We start from the raw sequence: 23415 nt of genomic DNA, 5'->3' as shown, positions 1-23415 counted from the left end.
GGAAGAACTTCTCTCTACTTCTGCTAACCTGCATGTCCAACTGCGACCCAGACAGCTGGAGCAGTTCTCTGTGGAGCAGGTCCCATTCCCGAGACACCATTATGGGCTTCCACAGCAAAGGTGTAGTTGGTGTAAGCTTCTAGGCCATCCACGTCCACAGCAGGTTTAGTGAGACCAGAAGCACCGGGGGAGAATACTACACCAGCCTCACAGGGCTCACACGACAGGAAATGGCAGCGCTGACAGAAGACTGTGTAAGTCAGGTCCTTCCGCCCACCGTGGTCGCTGGGTGGCTGCCACCACAGACTCAACTGCGTGCCAATAAGGGAGAAGCTGACATTGCGGGGAGCTGAGGGGGGGCCTACAAGAAGCATGAAAGAAAGTATTAGATCCAGCTGTTAATACCCAAAGCACTGTGGCAGTTTCCCATCTGCTGATGCATTTTGAATGGAGCCCTCTGTCCCCCCAGCCTCTCCCTCTCTGATCTCTCATCCCCATTTCCCAACATTTTGTTTCCTCCTATCTCCTTGTTCGTAGAAACACAGAATGGTTTGGGTTGGAAGGGACCTTTAAAGATCATCTAATGCAACCCCCCTGCCATGGGCAGGGACACCTTCCACTAGATCTGGTTGCTCAAAGCCCCGTCCAACCTGGCCTTGAACATTTCCAAACACAGGGCATCCACAACTTCTCTGGGCAACCTGCTCCAGTGTCTCACCACCTTCATCATAAAAAAATTCTTCCATATGTCCCATCTAAATCTACCATCTTTCAGTTTAAAACCGTTGCCCCTTGTCCTGTCACTACAGGCCCTGGCAAAAAGTCTTTTTCCACCTTTCTTACATGCCCTCTTTAAGAACTGAAAGGCTGCAGTAAGATCTCTTCAGAGCCTTCTCTTCTCCAGCCTGAACAACCCGAACTCTCTCAGCCTTCCTTCGTTAGGAGAGGTGTTCCAGCCCTGTGACCATTTTTGTGGCCCTCTTCTGGACTCACTTTAACAGGACCGTGTCTCTTGTACTGGGGACCCCAGAGCTGGATGCAGTGCTCCAAGTGGGGTCTCACGAGAGCAGAGGGGGAGCATCACCTCCCTCAACCTGCTGGCCATGCTTCTTTTTACGCAGCCTAGGATACAGTTGGCTTTCTGGGCTGTAAGCGCACATGGCCAGCTCATGTCCAGTTTTTCACCCACCAGTATCCTTAAGTTCTCTGTAGGGCTGCTCTTAATAAGTTCATCCCCCAGTCAGTATAGATATTGTTCTTTCTTTCTATTTGTGACTCACGAGTGCAGGCAATGTTCTGGCCCTCCGAAGGTGCTCGGTAGAAGCCTGCATTGCAGGAACAAGACGTAGCCCCTGACTCGTTGGACAAGCTGTTGGGGGGGCACTTCAGGCAGTGTTTAGTCTCCAGGGAGTGACGGTAGAATCCTCGCTGGCAGGCTGTGAAGAGAAAAACAAGTCAACATAAGATCAACAATAAGCCAAGATTAACAAGAAACCACCTGCCGGTTTTGTTCAGCTTCTTCAACACTCGTCTGCTTGCTTTTCTTCCATTTTCTTAGCTCACAGAAATATTTAGGTTGGAAGGGACTCCTGGAGGTCACTTAGACCAACCATCTTCTGAAAGCAGACAGAGAGGAGATGCAAACTCAAGGTAGGTTCAATGTTATGACAGGACTTGTAGACTGAAGAAGGGGGATCTCATTCTTCATGGATGCTGTATGAAAACAGAAGCTGGTCAACCTCAGAGACTTCTTTCAACATAAACCCAGAGTGGTCCCCACCATGCACTTCAAGCTTTCCACACCATAAATAAGCTGTAAATACTAGCTCCAAGTCTTTGTACTCTTTAGAGTCCCCTGCTTGCTGATTTCACAGAGGATAGCCAGTGGGCTTTTTAGCAGAAGCATCTTTTCTGATTTCAAGTGTCGTACCAGAGCATCACCTAGAAGGGCCCTGGGGAAATAACTTATCAGTTCGCCTAACAGCATTGAGTGTAACTGGCTATGGAGCCAACACAGTCTACAAGAGAACAGGTGTCACGTGCTTTCTACTTCCAGTCCTACAAAAATAATCAGCCACATCTTTCTCCAAGTATAACATCTGACATTGTTTTTGCTGCATTACTATTAACTTGATCTACAGCAGCACTGGTCTGTCTACCAGTTATCTCAAGGTCAATGCTTCACCTCTATAGGTGTTTAGCAAGAAGAAAACGAGTGAGGGAGGTTGAAGTAACCTGTGAATTTAATGGCTACCAGCCTGTGCTAAATGAATCTATCAAATGTTCTTAAACTAAAGAAACAAACAACCTATCACTAATCAGATGGTTGAGGAATGCATACGCTAATTTTCTGCCACAGCTACCACCTTGCGTGTAACTTGAGCACCAAGGGAACGACCGGAACAACCCTTTTCATATTGCACTATAAAAGCAACAATCTCCCGTGTAATCCCTCAGGAGATCCCAATGGAGAAAGCCATTTGCTCAGAAGCCTGACACAAATAGCATACTGTGGTGGAGCATAGCATAGGAAATGATCCTTTATCCAGAAGACAAAAACCAATCCAGCCATTCCTACTATGTGACACAGAAGAACACCTGAGGGACCTAAAAAAATTTCCACTAAAAAAGGCCAAACAAGACTCCTCACCATCAGTCTCAGGAAGAGTCATTATCCTCACTGTAACTTCAGATCTCTCTCTAGATTGTCATCAGAGAAGTGGCTTCATCTCATTCCTACTGGTCCCTCTTCTTGCCCTAGGATGGCAGGCACTGTCCCATTAACACTGGATGATGACAGCTGGCCTACCAGCTGCATAGTAATATCATCACACAACCATTTGGCAATACTGTGACAGTACATGGGCCAAAAGGATTTGCAGCAGTGAAGCCTAAAGAGCACAGAAAGGAGAAATAATCACAAGGAGTAGGAGAAACCAGCACCTTTGGGAATAACAGAACCACTTATGAAAGTCTATCATTCTGAGCTACAATCATGCAACTGTGTGGTCAATGATAGCAAAGGCTGTTCAAAGAATTAAAAGGCTCAAACATTGATTGTCACCAGACCAAAGACATTCCATTTATATTCCAGATCAAATCATCTCCTTGAGAAAGACACAAGAAGAAAAGTTAATTTGACCTCTAGTTGCTCATGACTGAGAACACTTCTACGTGCTAGAGTGAAGACGAAAGCTTTGTGGACTCCTGCCACTTTGCTCCAGCGTAAGATTTCGAAATTCCTGACACTGGATCAGTTTGGGTCAGGAGAGCTTTGGCAGCAACATGAAAAACAAACGAAGCACGGGGCCACAGACTTGTATAACACAGAGGTTCTGATTTGCCCTGGATAATACTACCTGCCGTAAAGATGGGATGACTTACACATCCTCTTATTATCAGGCTGAGACAGTCAACACGTAAATTAGGGAAATTTGGGTTTGTGGACCTTTGCAAGAAGAAGTTAGCTCCAACCCCAAGAGAGCCTCTCTTAGGCCTCTGTTCCTCTAGGCCTAAGCTCTGGTGCTGCTTCAGCCCCCAGTCCCCAAGTGCTGCTGGGGCCCTTCAAGCAGGACTGCTGCCTTGCAGGGAAACAGCACGCCTCGTAGGAAGAGGGAGCACAGGGAGGGAACTGCACGGGGGACATCTGGGCGAATGGACAAACCCAGGAGGTAACTGGGCAGGCACTGGCCGGCCAGACCGGGTCACATCACCTGAGGCTGTGTCTAGATCAGTAAACTAACAGGGAGCCAGAGGTGCAGGCAGGACAGAAGCACCCAGCTGCCCAGCACAGCCCCAGCCCTGGGTCCGGGCATGCTGGGGGTGTTACCCAAAAAGTGGATTCGTGACTGTCATGCAATAACCCAATCTTAACACACTCAGGAGAGATACTGTATTTATTCAGGCCTGGGTGCTTGGTGGACTTTTCCACAAATCAAGCACCACAACAGCAGGTTTCCATCTCCTTTTATACACAAAAATCAGGGGTTAGCACTTTTCCAAACACGCCTGGTTGGTTATATATATATATAAAATATAGATAGATAGATACTGGTTGGTTAGAGATTAACATACAGTTACAATCCAGCTCACATAATGCTCCTACTACTACACGTGCTCAGGAGAAGGGTCTTAACCTGGGCCGGGGTCTTCTCGACCTGTGGGTGTGTTTCTCAGTATGATAATGCAGGTAGTTCACTTTCAGGACACTCAGAAGTTAGTTTCATTGCCAAGTTCATTAATTGAAGAGTCACTTTGCCAGGTTGTCAAATAACTCATCCTCAACACAGTTCCAGACATTCTGTTTAAGGTCCAGGACATTCTACTTATTTTCTAGGGTTTGGACATCAAAATCTATCCTTTACGAATTTCTTATCAGTAATCAAGGTCATCTTGACCACACTTCAAAGTCTCATTTGGCCAAGCTTCGAAAACCTCGTGATTCCCCCCATTTGTGCAGTACCTGTGGCTACTAGCACAGTTACTACCCACGGCTACTAGCCAACGTGAAGTGTGCTCTATCAGGAGGGCCGGGGCGCGGCGTGGGGGCAGCTCCCGCGGGCAGCAGGCTTGAGGCCACCCAGGCTGGGGCCAGCAGGCCACGCAGGCCCCGGCCAGCCGGGCCAGCCCCGCAGTCGGGGAGAGCCTCCGCGGCCCGAGAGGGACCTGCCCCGGCGCCTCAAGGAGGAGCCACCGCCCCCGGGGCCCAGCCGGCGCCTGACCGCAGGCGGCGTTGCGGTGGCGGGGCCCGGCGCCTTGCCTCGGCTCCCCCGCCCGGGCTCGTTCCGCGTCCCCGCCGTGCCGTGCCGGCAGCAGCCGGCAGGTGGCTGCCCAGCACCGGCGAAGAGGCGCCCCGCGGCCCCGCAGGCCCCGTTCGGGGTGGGGCGGCGGCGGCAGCGGCCCCGCGGTGCCCGGGCGCGCCCCGGAGGTGGTGCGAAGCCTCCCCCCAGGAGCGGCCGGCGGGTCCCGGGGTGGGGGAGCCCGGTTCCTGGGGCTGCCTCCCTCCCTCCCCTGCGGGCCTGGGGCTCCCTGGGCAGGAGCAGACGAGCGACCGCCTGCAGCCTCAGCTCCCGCCCAGCCCCTCTGGCCTCTGGGCACCGGCTCCCGGCGACGCGATGGGGGAATCAGGTCTGGGAAAGGGCCTGCTGGTCTCTGCTCGTCAGGCACCGGCGGGCACAGAGGATGGCTGGGGCGCTCCCTTCACTCCTTATTCCTACAGGAGCTCACCGGGAGAGCGCCAGCAAGCACCGGGCAGCCTGCGGACGCCAGACCTGAGCTGACTGGGAGCTGGGCTCGCCTGCCACGCTGCAGAGCCCTTCAACGAACCGGAGCACAGGCCAGGGCCACCAGCCAGCCTTCGTGTTCTCCGCACATACTTGAGGGGCTTAATCACAGAGCTCTGGGTTTATCAGCAGCAAAGTCTCCCACGCTGTGAGAGGCTGCGATGTAATGCTGTGGGCAGGCACGGTTTCTCTGGGATCAGGGGATGGCAGAGCCACTATGTACCCAGCAGAGGTTTATACGGCTGGGAATTCACCAGGAGGTTGAGTGAACTAGTTAAGAACCTCGACTTCTGGCTTTCTGTTGCCTCCTGTCCTGTAACAGAGGTCAGGTTCTCCTTCCTGCTATGAGGCAAGGGTTCAGCTTTCCTTTTTTTTTTCCTGTTCCTACTTAGGGCAAAACTCAGAACATGCCAGAAGGTCTTCCTCCATCCTGTCCCCCTTTACACGTTTGAAGGATAAGTCCTTCCATCTTCTGAGGACAAAGTAAAAGCTGTGACCCTCAGTATTTACCCTGACCTGGATTGTTCCCTGTCCCGTGCACAATGCCTGGTCTCTTCCATCGAGGGAGAGGACCCCAAGATATCCCCCAGTAGGCAACCTACATTCACCTTCTCTGATCCTCCAGTAAGACACTGCTCCGGACCTCTCCCTACCCCTGCTACGTTCTCCTCTCTTCCCTTCCTCTCCTGTGAGACCTCCCTAGTCCCTACTGATCCTAAAAAAGACACTTTTGGCTGCCGCTGTACTTGGGCGGAGTGGGATAAAAGCACAGATGTAGAATGAACCTATGCTGTGATAGCAGTCAGGGCTTGTCCAGACAGGACAGCTTCCCTGCCCCTTCCCAGGGGAGTGCTCTCAGGAGGGCGGGGAGAGCTCTGTAGCACCTAAGTGGAAAAACTGGCTGGGCTGTGCAAGGAGAGGGGATTGCTGGAGGAGGGCAAGGATCTTGTGCTTCAACCTTCACTAGCTCCCCAGGTGAAAGAAGCAGCAAGCGGTGAGGATTCACAGAGGCACCAGATCCTTGTAGCAGAGCAAAGGCAGAACAAAGCAGAGAGACAGGGCATCTGCAGACCCTGACAGCAGTGCATGGATTCCTTTTTCTATATGCTCTAGCCTTGTACCATGTGGCTCTGACAACAAGCGCAGAGAGGTGCTGTCTTTTACCTCCCTCTCTGCAGTAATACCTATCCCCCAAAACACGACACATATCCTCTCCCCTAATAAAGTTGCCCTAAGAAGGTGAATCTTGTCCCCTCAGTGGCAAAGGGAGAGGCCTGCACTGCTTGCTCCAACAACCCTGGCTTGCTCTGTCTCCAGTACCCCAGTGACTCCTATGCTTGCTAATTGCTCTTTCTCAGCAATGAGCCAGGCACCGATGGTGTTGTGCAATGTGCTTTACATGGCTTCCCATGGCAGAAGAGCCATCCCAGTCTAAGTAGAAGGGGACAGAGGAGAAACTTGCCCCCCTCTGGCTCTCAGCTTTCTACTCATGGGGCAAATACACTGTTCTATGCATCTATCCTGTCTGCCCTGAGAGAACAAGGCTGCCATTTAAGGGTTGGGAACCAGTTGTTGAGTCAGTGTCAATCACACAGTTACAGATCGCAGAAACTAGCTCCAGAGCTGAAGGCTCCTGGATGAAGCCCAAGAGGGAGTGGAGAGGTGTGTGCAGGTCTTACACCTGACACATGAGGAAAAAGATCACCATTGAAAAAGAGAAGCTAAGGGGGGAGGGAAGGTATAAGACACACCTGGCAGGCACAGAGGCAGGCAAGAGAGAGGTAGACCACACGAACACCCCTGATCCTACTTTATGCTTACAGATGCTCTGATCTCTAGCTCCCTGGAACCTCTCCCATGGCCTACAGCCAGTGTCTGTCTGCATACTCACCTACGCAGCTCCCATCGGCTTCCTCAAACCCCACAGCACAAAGGCATCGGCCCACGGGTACCAGCCACTCGCCGTCAGTGCTGCAATGCATCCTCGGGGGAGAGCCCACTTCTTCAGCTGCATACTCCACACAGACCCCGGGCACTTCTGTCAGCCCCTCTGAACTGGCTATCGTCTCTGGAAAGCGGGCCAGGCCCCGCACTGCCTCCGGGCAAGTCTTGTAATACACTCGGACAGACACCATCGCTACGCAAGCCCCGGAGTTCTGGAAAGCCAAGTAGAAGCCCCGGCGAGACAGCTTCCCAATGGGGCATACTTCTGTGTTCAGCTGCATGGCACCCGACTCGATGTCTCTGCTTGTGAAACTTCGGTCTGCTGCCACAGTGTTGAGCTAAGTGAAAGAGAAAAAGACAACAGCTTTAACATCTGAGCAAGCAGCAGCAGATGAGATACCCATGCCTCTCAAATTTCTTTTACACTAAGGCCTTTTAGAGGCTGTATGACTTCTAATGCCAGTGCACTGAATGCTTTCTTTGCACTTGGAAGAGGTGTTAACAATGGGGTCCACATCCTTTCTTGCCTCCATACTTTCCATCATCTCCTTTCAACTCCTTTTCAGTCATTCACTAGTCTTACACAGTACCCTATGTTCTGGGTCTCTGATCTCAGAGGTCTTTAGGAACTGCCCCTAAAGGAGCAAATCTCTCTTCTGTGCTGTTTTTCTTTGTTTGCAAATTGTATGCAGTAAAATCACAACACCGCTTAGAGTTGTTTTTTTAATTGACCAGTGAATTACAGCTACCTGTTTCTAGGCTGTAATCTACTGCAAGGTGCTTGTCATGCAGCACTCAACATATTTCAGCACTGTAGATACTTTGGTGAAAAATGCTCCCACGCTCTTACATTCCCACTGCTCTCAGCAAACATAGGATGAGGGTGACTGAGAGATGCTTTCAGTGCTTGGACATACAGGAAAGGCCTCTGTGATATGGTGTGAAATGGAAAAGCTGGACTGCAGGTGGGGTGGCCCTTCTTCTCAGACGGAGAGCCTGATAACTGATCTCCACCACAGGCCCCTCCCCATTGCATGACACCACCCGCTCCGTCTAGTTGGATGACATGAAAGGATCTGCACAGGAGCTGCATCTGGCAGTGGGATCATAAGGCAGGTTTAGGAGTTGTGGAGGTATCGCACAAATTCAGGTAGTAGACTTCAGGGGAGGTGGAGGAGCACTGGGGAGGGAAGGGAATCAGTTACCAGAGTCCTGCTCTGCCCATGGTGGCCTATAATGCTCTCTGTTTTCATCACATGCCATTTAAACTGCAGAGAAAAGGGCAGTCAAATAATTTAGGTCTGTGGCTTCTTTTAGGACAGAACTGGGTTATCGAATTTCCTCTACAAAAACACTGAGGTTCCCTGTTCTGCAATTCAAATCTTTCTATGGCAAGAGGACACTACGCTGGGGAAAATAACAGTTAAAATACAGAGGTGCTAAATACTTTCACACAAAGGAGAATGTCATTATTGCAAGCCATCACCTCCAGTTTTAGAAAATAAGACCCTATATCTCATAACAATCAGAGTAAATAATCAGGAGCACAGAGACCTGAACTGAATTTTGTTCTTCGCTTGGACTAATCTTGCTTTATTACCTAAGGTGAGTCAAATTCCTTTGGTCTCTGCTTTACTCTTTCTAAAAATTGGTGTAACCACCCAGCACAGTTACAGCCCTTCAGAATCCTTACCTACATGGTGCCCAGTTAAATAAGCGGTTACGCAGAATGGAGGTCTGATCTCATATGAAAACTCCAATGCCTCCTGTGGCAAAGACTGCTCAGAGCATCACTGAGGGCATTGGGGGCAAAGTTTATTCTAAGGACAACGCCTACTATCCATGTCCCTCCCCAGATGCTGGTTCTCCTGGCCTCCCCCAGACAGCAAGACACACCTAGTTTAAGCTGAAAGATATGAGTAGTTTAACCTGAAAGATATGACTCAGTCTTCACCCCCAGAACTACGGACCTTGATGAACAACGGGCGGCGGAACTGGATCCCAACATCTTGTTCAGACTCCATGTAATAGAGATTGAAGGTCTCTTTGCAGGTCACCACTTCACCTCTGAAGCTCTTGCAGTCCCTCACAGTAAACTTTAGCTCCACATAAATGCGGGAGGCTGCGTCACCTCGGTAAATCCAGTTGGTACGAAGCCAGTGATCAGTGTCACCCTCAGAAAGCACACTGCAGTCCTGGTACATATAGACCGGGGTACCATTGATCATCTGCTGCACTTCACTCCACTGCTCCCAGGGTAGAAGAAAACACACATTGTTAGAAAGATGTGAGAAACAAGTTTCGCTTCAAATATGACAAAATCTTGCCTAAAAGATCAATTTCTATATAGCATTCAGGGCTCAAAGCCTGGCTAGCTCAAAGGTCTCTTACACTGAGCATCCTGCATCTATGGGTCTAGAGCCCCATATCTGCGTCAACTCTTTACACAGGGAGCAAAGAGGACACTGTAATTAGGATCTGACTTAACGCCAAACTGAAGGGAACCACTGTGCATGGGCCCCTGCACAGCCCCTTCATCCTAGCTTGGTTCCAATTTCTTTCTTTCGTACACTGCCTTACATTAGATTGAGAAAAAGACCCACTGCTCCCATGTACTGGCCACTTCTCTCTGCCACCATTTATATTCAAAGTGTACAGTAGGGCACACCAGATCAGGACTATTATCTGCCCCTGAAAATAATGCACAGCACTCTGGGATAAGAGAAAAGATGGCCCGACACAATGGGAAGGTCAATTGCAGAAGGACTGTGCTAGAGCAAGCACTCATTAATTTGGAGTTCACACTTCTTTAAGTGTGATATTTTGCAAACCTTAATTTAACTATTAAAACTCAGTTGATTTTCCTGACTTCATACTAGGTTCTGCTTCTTCCCTAGGCAAATAACGACTGAGAGGAGGACATGGGCCCAGCCGGTTATATGACCTCGCTGATACTAGTCGTATGAATCCAGTAGGGTTTGATACGTATTTTAACGTACACTTTTGCTGAATTTTATGTGGTTCTAGTTTTGTTTCCTCACCACAGGTCAGATATAAAATGCAAAGAATATTCACTTTGGAGTAAGTCACACATGAGAACTGAAAACTTGGAAAGCAAGGATTTGTCCACAGGGAAAATAACTTAGATCCTTCTTCCCCCCATGCTAAGACTGCCATTCTCATTATGCTTTAAATGTTTAATCAAATTAAATTGAAACAAGTGCCCACATAGGTACTGGCACAAGTTTAAGCATCTTGGTTTTAAATCACACCTCAGGTTAAGACACAATTTAAACAAGGCCTCAGTCTCTATGTTACTCTAGACTTCTCAAGTCTCATGGGCTGAGCATGAGATCACACACTTCTCCAGCACCACCACCTCCTGGATTCACAGCACAACCCTGCAGCCTCTCTCCTAGGTTCTGATCCCACAGACCAGGTCACTCTGCTAGTGGAACACAAGAGATGGACCCACGGAGTGCCAAAGGAGGCTCTGCTTTTATGCCACGACTTAGAGCATACCTCCTATGCAGCCCCATTCTGAAAACTGCCCGAGTGCTTCCTCCAAGCCCTGCTGATAGTACAACCTCCTCTCTGGCTGATTTCAGCAATCTACTTAAATGCATGCTAGCAGTCTCCTCCCAGGAAGTTCTGCGGATGGTATCTATGTGTCCCTTCTTGTTTCCTTTTTCCCTATGTAATTAATATCCAGTGTTACCCCGCCCTCTTAATCTGATCCAGCTGGCATATACCTGCACCACACAGGATTTGCACTTATTTCACTTACTGGAGATCAAAGGACTTGGGATAGCAAGAGAGAGAAACAGACTGATCAATCTCAATTGATCAACCAGAAGAGGCAATCACTTAATCACCTCTTGCACTATTTCATTGAAAATCTTCTGGAAAATGCTACAGAACTGAATTTACAACACATCGTGAAGTATATAGGAATAGAAGAAAAGAAGTTAGAAAGGAGAATAAGAGCAAAGTAGCTTTTGCAAGAAACTGACAGTGTTAGGACTGGCTTTTAGAAGTGTTTTTCCATGGGTGTCTGCCTCCACCAAGCTGATGGGAAAGGCATAATTGTATTTGAAGGCCCAGAGTTAGACAAGTTTCCATTAGCAGTTTATCCTAAGGCAGTACCACAGACAAATGTCACTAGAAAGTGATTTTCAGATGTCTCGCCAAAAGATATGAGCTGTCCTGAATATACTATTTTCAAAACCTAAGTGATACAGGACCAAAGTTTTATTTTCAATAGTGACAACTCTAGCAGAAAAATTTCCCTTAAACTCTACTGCTAGAAAAAAATCCAACTGCTAACTCGTGTATTTCTTAGCTCATCTCAGCCCAGCTTCTTCCAGACTGAGCTCTTCAGGGCAACATGCAGTGTGGTGCAAAGAAACAAGAAGGGAGTCAGATTTGTTTTTTCTAGACTCTACTGCTGATGGGTAAAGGAAGTAAAATGAGGATATTATTTATGCTAACAATACAGAACTATTGTTAAACATGCTTGTGCCTTCTTTTCATTATTCAGTGAAGCTTTTAAATTCAAAGTAGTAGAGGAAAACTGTTAACATGCAACACTTAATGAAAGGGTGAGGAGTCCAGACGTTGCTAGGCAACTGTCTCACATCCTCAAAGAATCTGCTGCAAAATCAAAAATGTATGCCTCTGATTTTTAATATAATGTTCTTAATAAACATGTGTGGTAAAGTCTGGCTCAATCAATATTAATTACTTGGCTCTCCAGTTTGTCTGCCAATAACATTGAATCAACTTCCCTCGATAATATAACTTTCTACCTATTTCATTCCAGACACTGTATCCATACTCCAGTCATCAGTTTGGCCACAGGATGGGGATCATTCTTCTAGGAAAAGCGAAGGACAGTGCAAGTCAGACTTCTTCATTTCAGCAGTGAGTGAACTGTGGTTTTACAATGCTACAAAAAACTTTCTCATGAGATTCAGAATCATAGAAAGACAGGTTGGAAAGGACCCTCGGAGATCATCTAGTCCAATTCCCCACTCCAAGCAAGCGAAAGAGTTTGTAAACTCTTTAGATTTTATTTTTTAAAACTCCTTTTCAACTCTTTTAAATTTAAATTCTTTTTTAAAGTTTAAACTGTCTTTAAACTAGTCAAACTTTTAAAACCTTTTAGAATTCTTAAAATGTTGCTAAGAAAACAAAAGCCAATGCATTAAGGAGAGGGCCATAAATTAGTAAATTTTTCTAAAAAAGTGTAAGGATGTAGCCATCAGATTTGAGAACAAAAGGGCGTTCTGTACTTATCAGGAACCCATACACTAACACAGGCACTTAGTTCCAGAGATTTGTTCTTGCTAGTCTTGGTGTGGTGGTATAATACAGAGCAAAATAATTCCAGCACAGCAATTGGTGTTAAGTGAATGACAACCTCAAAGCAGAAGTACTATCTCAATAACCTCAAATCACTGCAAGTTTAGGAAAAAGGAAGGCAACCTTCCTCCCATTACTAGGTTGGATTCAATATAAAGAAAGCAGTTGTGGAAATGAGCTATCTTTATGAAGGCAGTTCAGAATTAGTGAATGACAATCTGGAAGGGCACCTGTAGATATTTTAGTAAACAGTATGGGTTTGGTCTGCCATATGAATAAAAATCTAAAGATAAAATAAGGAACCTTTTAATATCTGCCTGGATCGACTCTGAATTGATTATACAGTTTGAAGCTCCGAAGCCTAAGGAAGGCCTAAGGAAGGCTTACTCTGCTTTTTCTATAAGTGAGACTTCTCTAGGTAAGGTCTGTGTCAAGGAGCCCATCTAGGACAATCTGTGATTCCTCCATCCATCTGTGGGCTACTCTTCCTAGGATCTGCCATAAGGTATAAGATGGAAACAGAGACAGTTCATTTATCTTCTTGGATCTACTGTCTCAGGCTCTGCAGGCATCAGTGAAGTGGTCTCTTGGTTTTTATGTGGAAAAAAAAAAACAACAAACTTTTGATGATGACAAATACAAATTTCATCCCTGCTACTAAAGAGGTAGGCTACCAGTGAGAGAGGCAGCAGACTGTGACAGTATTGCAAATGCTTAGGCTCAGATGGTCATCAAAAGAGCTTGTGGCTCGCAACAGTAATGCCATCTCCAGTTCCAGCTTGCCAGGGACTTGCCCTGTCTCCTCTCAGGTAAGAGCCTGCCTGCTGTGACCTGTACTTCATTTGCTTTCACATTAGCCTAGCACAGTGGCTTCCAGTCTGTGGCCTGCAGACTCCTGGGGAAAGGCACAGTGATACTTTTAAGAGACTTACAGAAGGCAACAACAAGGCAAGCATCTTGCCAATAGGCTTAAAGTTACTAAACTAAGATGCATGTCTCCATGGAAAAGTTAGGAGTTCATACACCAAAAACCAGTAACTTGGTTAACTTAACCCAGTATCTTTCTGGGTGGGATGATATTTTTTTTCTCCACAATGATCCATTGATTATTTTCAGGGAGGAGCAACTGCATTATGTAATTACTTGTCCTTTAGGGCACTAGCACATAGGTCTCCATCCCACCCATCTCCTTCCAATTTAACTGGTACAGAGGCTCTTACAAGAAGATAAGGTGCTAATGTGAGCCACAGAGCTCCAGTGCATTGATTACAGAACCTGTTTATCAAACCCAGGTTCTGCTGCCTGCTCATTCTCTGAACTGTCTGGCCACATTAAGGTCTTGCATGAAAACAGTTCTGGTCACAACAGATGCTGCTAGGTAAGGGATGATGATACTCTAGTCCAACATTTTACCTAGCTGTTTTGGAACACTTGTTTTGTATATACCTATTTTGCTAACACCCACTAACAATATCAATAACTACAAAAAGGACAGGAGTGGAAAATCAGATGGTGCATCTTAAGAGCTCATAATTCATGGCTAAAATCATATTACCAATAAAGCAAATGTTAGCTCTCATGTTAGTTTTGCACTACATTGTACATTGCATAGGATCCATTGTAAATGGAAGTGATTTTTTTCTCTTCATAGAATCATAGAATCATTCAGGTTGGAAAAGACCCTTGGGATCATTGAGTCCAACCATTAGCCCTACTCTACAAAGTTCTCCCCTACACCATATCCCCCAGCACCTCATCTAAACGACCCTTAAACACATCCAGGGGTGGTGACTCCACCACCTCCCTGGGCAGCCTATTCCACTGTCTGACCACTCTTTCTGTGAAAAATTTTTTCCTAATGTCTTCGAGGCAAAGGGGTTTGTATGGTGTGTCAAGTATACTCCCAGTATTTACAGAGAGCATGGGAAATGAGTCTGATGGTGATGGGCAATACTTGCTCTGTTGGCATAGGTTCCTTTTAAAGATGGATCAGGTGGAATCCCACACAGAGACAGAGTAATTGTGCCTTTTCTTTGAGATGATCAAAGCTGCCTGGAGATGGCAGCATGAAAGTCACAGTGCAGAGCTGCCAGGCTCCAGGTCAAGCATAGAGAAGCCAGAAACTAGGTCTTAGAAGCAATGGAAATAACTTTCAAAGAAATCAGAGAGAATGGGCACATTTTTCTGCAACTCTGCCTCTGAGATGGTAAGAATCAGATTTCAAAGCATAGGTCCATCCAGCAAGGACACAGCAGGCAGCAAACAATATAAAGCCTTTCCCTTCTAATCTGACTGCCTGCAAACTCACCAGTATTTTGGTTGGTATTATAATAAAAGTTGGGGGGGTTTTTAATTTTAAATAGTCTGTTAAGTCTTCTTGGAGGATCATGCTATAGTCAGATTCATTTCAAAGCTCCAGCTGACTTTTGTGTTGACATGAGGAAGTTGAGTGAAGCTTGTCCACTTTCATTCAACAGCTATAAAAGGGTGAATCAGCTTCCTGAAGCTGCTAGGCAACAGCACTGTCATCACTGTAGTGCCTGAGCAGCCATGGTGATGAATGTCATGGTTGTAAAGCACCTTTGCTTTGGCTCAGAACATGGTCTTTTCTGCCCTTCAGGCCACAACACTGAGTGCACTAGTTGAGATTGCTACTTGGGTCTGTGGCAGTGATTTCATCCTAAGCCACCTAGTTGGTGGCTCATGCAGTCAGGCCTAAGGTGCAGATATTAATTTACATTTTACTTCCTCTCATCTCACTTTTTTTCTCCCCCTTCTCAGTAAAGTATGTGGATATGCATAGCTTATTTTTTTTCCTTCTCTCCCAAATGCACACAAAATAACTAATTTTCACTTAACAGACAACCATAAAGATATATCTCCACCAGCCTGCATATCAACAGCAGCAGGGCATGTCAGGATATGACCCTGAAGGCAGAGCTGTTCCCATTTCCAGTAGTTGTTGACTTTACTAAGCATTTGTCCCATATTTCTATACAGATCCTGTTCACTTGGAAGAGCTAATCCCCTGTGCCTGATACTTAAGCTGAGAGCAGCCTGAGGTACATACTGCTACTCTATTCCAGGTTCAGAGGTGATGACATCCCTTTGAGTTAGTTCTTAAAGGACATGCATTGCCAACAGTTGGAATAGATGCACATAATAGCATTTCTGATGGTTATTTTTCACACCACCTTCGGATGCTACAAAAAGCAGACTGGCCAAGACTCATTCTGGGTAAGACTATCCGAGTAAGATACCAAGAAGTCTGATTAAGTGGACTGGCCAGGTTTAATGAAATAGGAGTGCTGTGCTGGAATCACTTGCAGGGCTGTGTGGCCCTCAACACTATTTCCTTCACAAACAGGCCTATCTGTCTGAGCAGAAGTGGTGGAAACAGAAACCAGTCATCAGCTGTTAATAACATCCGGGACGCTTTTAGTCTGGTGGAACCCAACCTCATCTTGCTAGAACCTGAAGGCATGTAAACATTATCATGTGGTCAGTGATATAAAAGTTGCTTGACAGGTCACAGGTACTTGATCTAGTCTATTAGCTAAAAGAAATAATTGAGCAGTGTAGAATTTGTACTATGCCTGGGATTTAAGAGGAAAATAACAGCATCAAAAAACTGAGCAATACCTTACTCAAATTGCACTTCACACAGCTTTGGCAGCTGCTATGTTCGTAATCAGACCTCCTGCAAAACATGGGGTGCAGAACTGCACAAGAACTGCATCATTTCCAAAGTTTTTCAAGTGCCTTTGGAGCCACAATAGTTGCAGTTAGTGGCTATTTATGAATAGCCTCTGGGATACATTAAATCACTGGGATTAAATGCACAGCCTCAGTCCTGTGTGAAGGTAGACTTCGGAAAAGTTGAGCAGATCAGGTGCCATGCACACTGGGAGACCTAGTATAAAGTTTAACACTGATAGCAACCCTTTGAAGTATGTGTGGAAGGAAGCAAGCAAGAGTATAGGTAGGAAAAAAATTATGTCCTCCACCCCTCCAGACATAGGAGATTGAGAACAATGGCAGCCTAGAAAAGAGACTAAGAAAATCATCTGGATGCTTTAAGAATACTATGATTCATGCAGGAATATAATTTGGGAAAAACAAGCTCCACAAACCAGCTATCAGGTGAGAACTGAGCATTGCTGAACCTTTAATAGTAATAAATATGACACGATTTGGCAATTAGTGGCAGCAGCAGAACTCAACTGATTTCTGAAATAACAGATATTCAATTTAAAAACATAGTAACTGTGAAAAAGGACACTTCTACAAGCAAAGACAGCTGTAGAATTGGTGAAAGCATGCCTCCTAAGAAAACATACCAGCTGAAAAAGAATAAAGTGTGTTTAAGTTACGACAGCATGGAGACAGAAAGTCATACTGAGCAGCCCTGTATGCAGCATCCTACAATACAAATGCCTAGGAACTTATGTAGTCATATATATTCATGAAAGTATGACTGGATTATGCAAATACTATTCACATACACAAAAAGGAAATTGGAAACAGTGGATAAAAGGAAAACTTCAAGATAGGCCCACAAGCTGGGGGTGAAACAATCATAGCAACTAAAGACAAATATTGGATTGCCCAATACGTTGTATCATAGGATTACATAAACTGATACAGCAGATCCATAGGAATAAATATTACAGAGTTCAAAACACTGAATCAAGTAAAACTGGAAGGACCTTTTGGGTCTGGGCTAAAAATTCAAGCTCAGAATGTTAATGAACAAACAATGCAAAACTTATCACGTACACACAGAAAGATTTAGGTAGGAAGGGACCTTTGGGTCTCTACTCCAATCCCTTGCTCACAGTGAGGCTAACTTCAAAGCGAGGTTGGGTTGCTCAGGGCCTTGTCTATTAAAAGCAAAATGCAAGAGGATAACATGATTCCTCATCACCACCTGTTCAAAGTTGATGCAATTATACTTGAAAGCAAAATAGAGATAAATAACTTTTTATACAGTTCTTTTACAAGCTGCCAAGAAGCAATGCTACTATGCCCAGTAACTGTTCATGATAGGATACGAGAAGTCCTTTTTGGACAGTTTTGGTGATTTTTGAAATCAGTTCAAGTAGCCAGGCTGTTTGTGCAGCATGGGGAGCCTTAAAAGAAATGTCAGAGCAGGTAAATTCTGGACTCCTGACACCTTCAAAGTCATCATCATTAGCTCTCCACTATATGTTAAAAGATGGGAATCTACCACTAGTACTGTAATACATCTCCCCATGCCCAACTTGTATTGCTGTCTCAAAACTTCAAAGACAAAAAATTTATCAAGAAATTTGTTAGATGATGGGTGGTGGGGTTGGTAAAGTAGATAAGAAAGTGATTACAGGAACTACAGTCTGCCTTTTTAAGGGCTTAGTTTCCAATAGTAGCCTAAAATGAGTGAAACCCTTTCTAAACAGCTACTACAAAGCAAGCTAGCACAAACATTTCAGCAAACCTCTACAGACACTTTACTTAAAATACACACACTTTAAGACTACCTTTAAGCTTAGGCAAGATTTCACTCCCAGTTAATGTACTCTAGAGGACCAGTAAAATGACCCATGCTGTCCAAAACTGACTGGTATTCAGCTCGGTGTTCTTAGGCTGAGAATGTGTTAACAGAAGCATCATCTGTACTGGATACAGACCAAGTCTGACCATGAAACAATCACACATGACAAGCCACTTTATCCACTGTCACTGGCTAAAAGTAAGGACAAAACAGCAAGTTCACCAACGACACCAAGCTGTGTGGTGCAGTCACACGCTGGAGGGAAGGGACGTGCCATCCAGAGGGACCTGGACAGGCTGGAGTGGTGGGACATGCAAACCTCATGGAGTTCAACAAGGCCAAGTGCAAGGTCCTGCACGTGGGTCAGAGCAATCCCAAGCACAAATACAGACTGGGTGAGGAGTGGATTGAGAGCAGCCCTGAGGAGAAGGACTTGGGGGTATTATTGGATGGAAAACTGACCATGAGCCAGCAACGTGTGCTCGTAGCCCAGAAAGCCAACCGTGTCCTGGACTGCATCAAGAGAAGTGTGGCCAGCAGGGCAAGGGAGGGGATTCTCCCCCTCTGCTCTGCTCTTGGGAGACCCCCCCTGCAGTGCTGTGTCCAGCTCTGGGGGCACCAACATCAGGACACGGACCTGCTCGAGCAGGTCCAGAGGAGGCCACAAAGATGATCGGGGGGCTGGAGCACCTCCCCTGTGAGGACAGGCTGAGAGAGTTGGGGGTGTTCAGCTGGAGAAGAGAAGGCTCCGGGGAGACCTTAGAGCAGCCTCCCAATACTTAAAGGACTACAGGAAAGGTGGGGAGGGACTCTTGATCAGGGACGGTAGTGCTAGGATGAGGGGTGTCAGTTTTAAACTGAAAGAGGGGAGGTTTAGATTAGACATAAGGAAGAAATTCTTCCCTGTGAGGATAGTGAAGCACTGGAATAGGTTTCCCAGAGAAGCTGTGGCTGCCCCCTCCCTGGAAGGGTTCAAGGTCCGGTTGGACGGGGCTTTGGGCAACCTGGTCTAGTGGAAGGTATCCCTGCCCGTGGCAGGGGGGATGGAACTAGATGACCTCTAAGGTCCCTTCCAACCCAAACCATTCTATGATTCTATGATGAGCATATTGACACAAATCCAGCTCACAGGTGAGAGATGTCTGGCATCTGAAGTTAGGTGCAAGTAGCAGTGCGACATGAAAAATACCCTTCAACTCTATGTAATACAGCTCAGATGTTTCAGTCTGTTACTAATCAAGTTAGTCAGATGATTCAGTATTAATCTTAGCTCTTTTGTGTCAAAAAATGTTCTGAATTAATCTCAGTTCTCTTTTGAACATATTTACTTCTTCATTTTGGAAGAATGGTTTCAGAAACAGCTGTTCAAAGTTCTGATTCCAAGATATTGCCCATTGTTCCGTTTCTGCTTGTGGCAATCTGCCAGCCTTCCACCTAACAGTTATTGGGAAATGACATAATTAGACAAATCGCTGCAAAAGAGTTGCTCATCAGAAGTCAATGAATCTATTCTTCATCCTCTGTTGTATCAGTCATCAGTATCCTGATCTATGGCTCTCAGGCCATGTTTTCCAGCATCTTCTACAATTCCCAGTTACAACTACTATATTTTAAATATACATATTTTTAAAAGCAGATGTAGCACAAGCAGAAGGGTATGTCAACTCCTAGCAGCTCTGTGAACCTATTGTGCAAAAATCAGGTGTTCTGTAACAAAGGTTTTGTCTTCTTTCTATCAGATTATTTTCACAATGCACTTTTCAGTGTTTTTTTCCAATCTCTCCAAGAGGCAGACTTCATCCTGAACATGCCTAGAGCCTAGTATTGGGTTAAAATTACCACACAGTTGATAGGGACAACAAAGGGAACAATGGGCAAAACATGATCTACATGTATGTCTCACTAGGGCACCTGTTTTCAGTAAGGTATAATAATGATAACCAAACCAGCTGTACTAATGAAACAAATGCAGTTATGCCAGTACAGGAGAACCTCACTGTCTGGCTCTAGTTCACCCAGCAAGACTACCAGGATGAGGAGGAGGAGGCTGGGGTGAATTCAAACCAGCCACAGCACATTACAGAGGAAAGTTATGAAACTGAGTTAGGAACAGGCTGAACCCAGGTCTAGTCTATAAGCAGCAAGGGCGAAGATTCATTCTCCATAGGAGAGCTTGGGGCTTGCTGGAAAGACAGAGCATGGATGAGGAACTGGAACTATGCATTAACATACATCCTTCTAACTACTGCAACATAGTGCCTGAATTCCCTTTTCTTTGCGCCTTCCTTCCACCACTCCCACAGTCCTGCTGTTACAAAGGAAACCATCTTTGATAACGTAGGTTGTGATGCTAGAGGGACTGCTCAACTGTACTTCATACAAAACAGCTGTGCTAGTACAAAAGTAGCTGAGAGCCCAGCTGTCTTTTTGGGTCCAATTTTGCAGTAGTTTCAGGAGGAGATTCTGAAGCACTTCCATCGATTTAATTTTACAGTCATGAAACAAAGGAAAACATCTCTCTCATTATCAGGTGTGTGGGCCAAACACAGCATTAGGGCTGGGCGTAAAGCCCTAGAACCTTGTAGCCCACCCAGTAAGCGAGACTGCTGACTCATGAGTTAACAGTTATTTCTTCTGTCAGCTGCTGAGTTAAAAAATGTGTAACTGAATCATTTAGTTTAGTACTCAAGAGGAAAAAAGACAGAACAATCTTAGACAAAGATTCTAAATTCTTGAGAGACTTGGACACAAAAACGCTTCTGCCATGGCTATTTGCCCCCAAAACGACACACAGATGTATTTGCAACATGTTAGAATGAAAAACTGGGGGATGATTTGATTTTTTCCTTTTTCTCCATTAGATTTTATTACTTCATGGAAACAATATATTTCAAGGACCTGTTTAACCACTGAGAGCTACTGGAAGTCAATGACGCGTCAGTCCCCAAACAGCTGGCTAGCGGATGAGGCTGCAGAGTTGAAGGGGCTGCAAGGGACAGAGACTTGCAAAGCATACAATGTCCAGGAGAGGGTGGAGCTGCAGAAGCCCGATTTTGGGAAGCAGGGTGAAATTTCAACTTGGATAATGCTTTTCCATCATTTAGTACTTCCAGTGGCTTCCCTTCCTTGAATGTGTGTACTCACCCCTACTTCTGGAGGGTCTGGAAGCCAGCCCAGTTCACCCTGTGCAGTGCTTGTGTCAAGTAGATCCACTGAAAATCAGAAGGGAGAGAAAATAATCAGTGACTCAATTCATATGGCACATGGAATGGCTTCATCCTCTCATTTTGTCACAGAAGACAAAGCCTGTGCTTCCTCTCTCAACCCCACATCCTTTGTGAGCTTTTACCTTCACAAAGCATGGCCAGAGTAAGGATGGGAAGATGCAAGACAGTTCAGCTAGTCAGAAGGTTTTCCTCATATATGAGACCCCCTTCCCTTTCACCCTCCTCTCAAGTAATACCGACACACATCCGAAAAATGCAACCCTGACAAATTTTTCCACTTCCTAAAGCTGCCCCAAAATGAAAACAGGAGGCTGAAGCCTATTGAAAGGGGAACCCAGCATCAGCAGCTGAACATATCTTTCCTTGAAACAGGAAGGCAGCAGACAAAATGGATGAAAAGGCAGGCAATCAAATAAATCACCAACACAAAAGATCAATCAGTGTCGCCTAGAGGTACTATATAGTGCTTGAAACACAGGAGGAAAGTACAGAGGCAGTGTGAAGTTGCAGAAGGGACTTTCCACTGTCACAGTTCCCAAAAGCCATGCATCAGTTGCTCAAACGGCTTCAACCCTCTACCTCTGACCCAGGCTGCCCACGATCTGATGGTGGCCTAGAAATCGTTTCACTTTCTCCCCCCCACGATTGTTTTAGCCACGACAGCAAGAGAATAATGGATCCCGGGCACAGCATTGCCACCTCTTGCAGAACTGCCCTGCATGACTGTGTTAAGCTTTGGCTCCTGGAGTCACATGACAAAGGAGAAATTCAGCAGTATGTTCATTTTTAGCCCTCAAAGAAATTTGAAAGTGTGATCAGAGTTTGCCATCACATCTTGATCTGAAGAGAAGTTAAAAATGTATCACTTCATAGACAAACAGGGAGAAGAAAGAGGAGTTGGAATAACTGTACTGCTGGATGTGCAGCTTCGTGCCTGCCTTTGGGTCTGCCAGTGCTGCCAGACTATACTACTGGTTTCGGTACACCTATCACAGCCCCAGCTTGGGAACATAGGAAACAGGAAAAATTCCTTGGATTCCCTTTTAGATTCCTGTGGGTGTATTCAGAGGGATCATTTCTAAACATCTCAGAAAAGAATTTGGGGGTGAAAGATAGGAGGGGGGAAATATTTAAATAACATTTAAATAACCAGATTTCCTCCCCCTCATCTGACTGCTTTAGAAATAGTCTGCCAACTATAAGTAATAGAGTGTAAAGTGCAGATCAGCAGAGTCCTGTGGAATGAGGAAGCAGGCTGTGGGCCCAGAAACAGAGATAAGAGGGATTGCACTGTGTTCTCACCTCTGAAACATCCTTTCAGGATTGGGAGAAGGGAAAAGCAGGAATCCAGGTTTTGCAAGTTCGCAACGTTCACAGCGTGGTCATATGGCAAAACCTTCCTAGCCACAGACTCCCTGTCCAGACAAGGCTCCTCACTCGCTTCCCTTCTGTTCTCAATCTCTCTATTTGAGATACTATTTTGTTGTTGGCTCCAAAAACTCCCAGGGTGAGGTAGCCTGTCCTTCCAGAACCATCGCCCAGATAATATCTATCCCACACACTTCAGGCCTGAAGCAGTGATGTGGAAGTGAGAAAGGCTGCATGGCAAGTTCTAGCAGAGCAAGGGAAAAGGAACTCAGAAGTGGCCGGGATGGGAACCTTCCAAAGCCCATGTGCTGTGCCACTGAACTACCGGCCGCGGCTCCTTCAGCCGCTGACTGCCCACTGGAGGGGCAAAGTCCGTTCTCAAGAAGTACCTCTCAAAGTGAAACCCAGAACAGGGATTCTCCAAGGAAAGGAAGAATGAGTCTGCAAGGCTACAAGAGCACAGGGAATACAAGTACTCAGAGGCTACTAGCTCTTTGGTCCACAGCCTCACTGCTAGGAATCTCACATGGCTGTCAAGCCACAGGGGAGGAGGTCTCCCGAAAAAGAAGAAAGACTTCAGATAAGAGAGGACAACAGGGAAATGAGCTGTTCCCAGATAGACACGTTAAGAAAGAGTCAGATCACAGACGCAGCTCAAATGAGATGGTTGAGATAGGGGAGAAGCTGGCAGAGAAGT

General features: G+C 46.0%; 1 protein-coding gene across 2 annotated transcripts in view; it reads right to left on the bottom strand.

Annotated features, from left to right (window-relative positions):
* Positions 1–23415, bottom strand: part of EPHA1 (EPH receptor A1) — a 37662-nt gene that overhangs the window by 12880 nt on the left and 1367 nt on the right. For both annotated transcript variants that reach the window (XM_074854865.1, XM_074854875.1), the window contains exons 2-6: positions 21268–21335; positions 9197–9472; positions 7174–7564; positions 1281–1436; positions 29–361 (exon numbers count right to left, since the gene is read on the bottom strand). In XM_074854865.1, the coding sequence (XP_074710966.1) occupies positions 29–361; positions 1281–1436; positions 7174–7564; positions 9197–9472; positions 21268–21335 (1224 nt within the window). The remainder of the gene's footprint in view (positions 1–28; positions 362–1280; positions 1437–7173; positions 7565–9196; positions 9473–21267; positions 21336–23415) is intronic.

Source organism: Strix uralensis, chromosome 2, assembly GCF_047716275.1.
Source record: "Strix uralensis isolate ZFMK-TIS-50842 chromosome 2, bStrUra1, whole genome shotgun sequence".
Taxonomy (NCBI): Eukaryota; Metazoa; Chordata; class Aves; order Strigiformes; family Strigidae; genus Strix; species Strix uralensis.
Note: the sequence above shows the minus strand (reverse complement) of the source record. Positions and strands in the feature narration are given on the sequence as shown.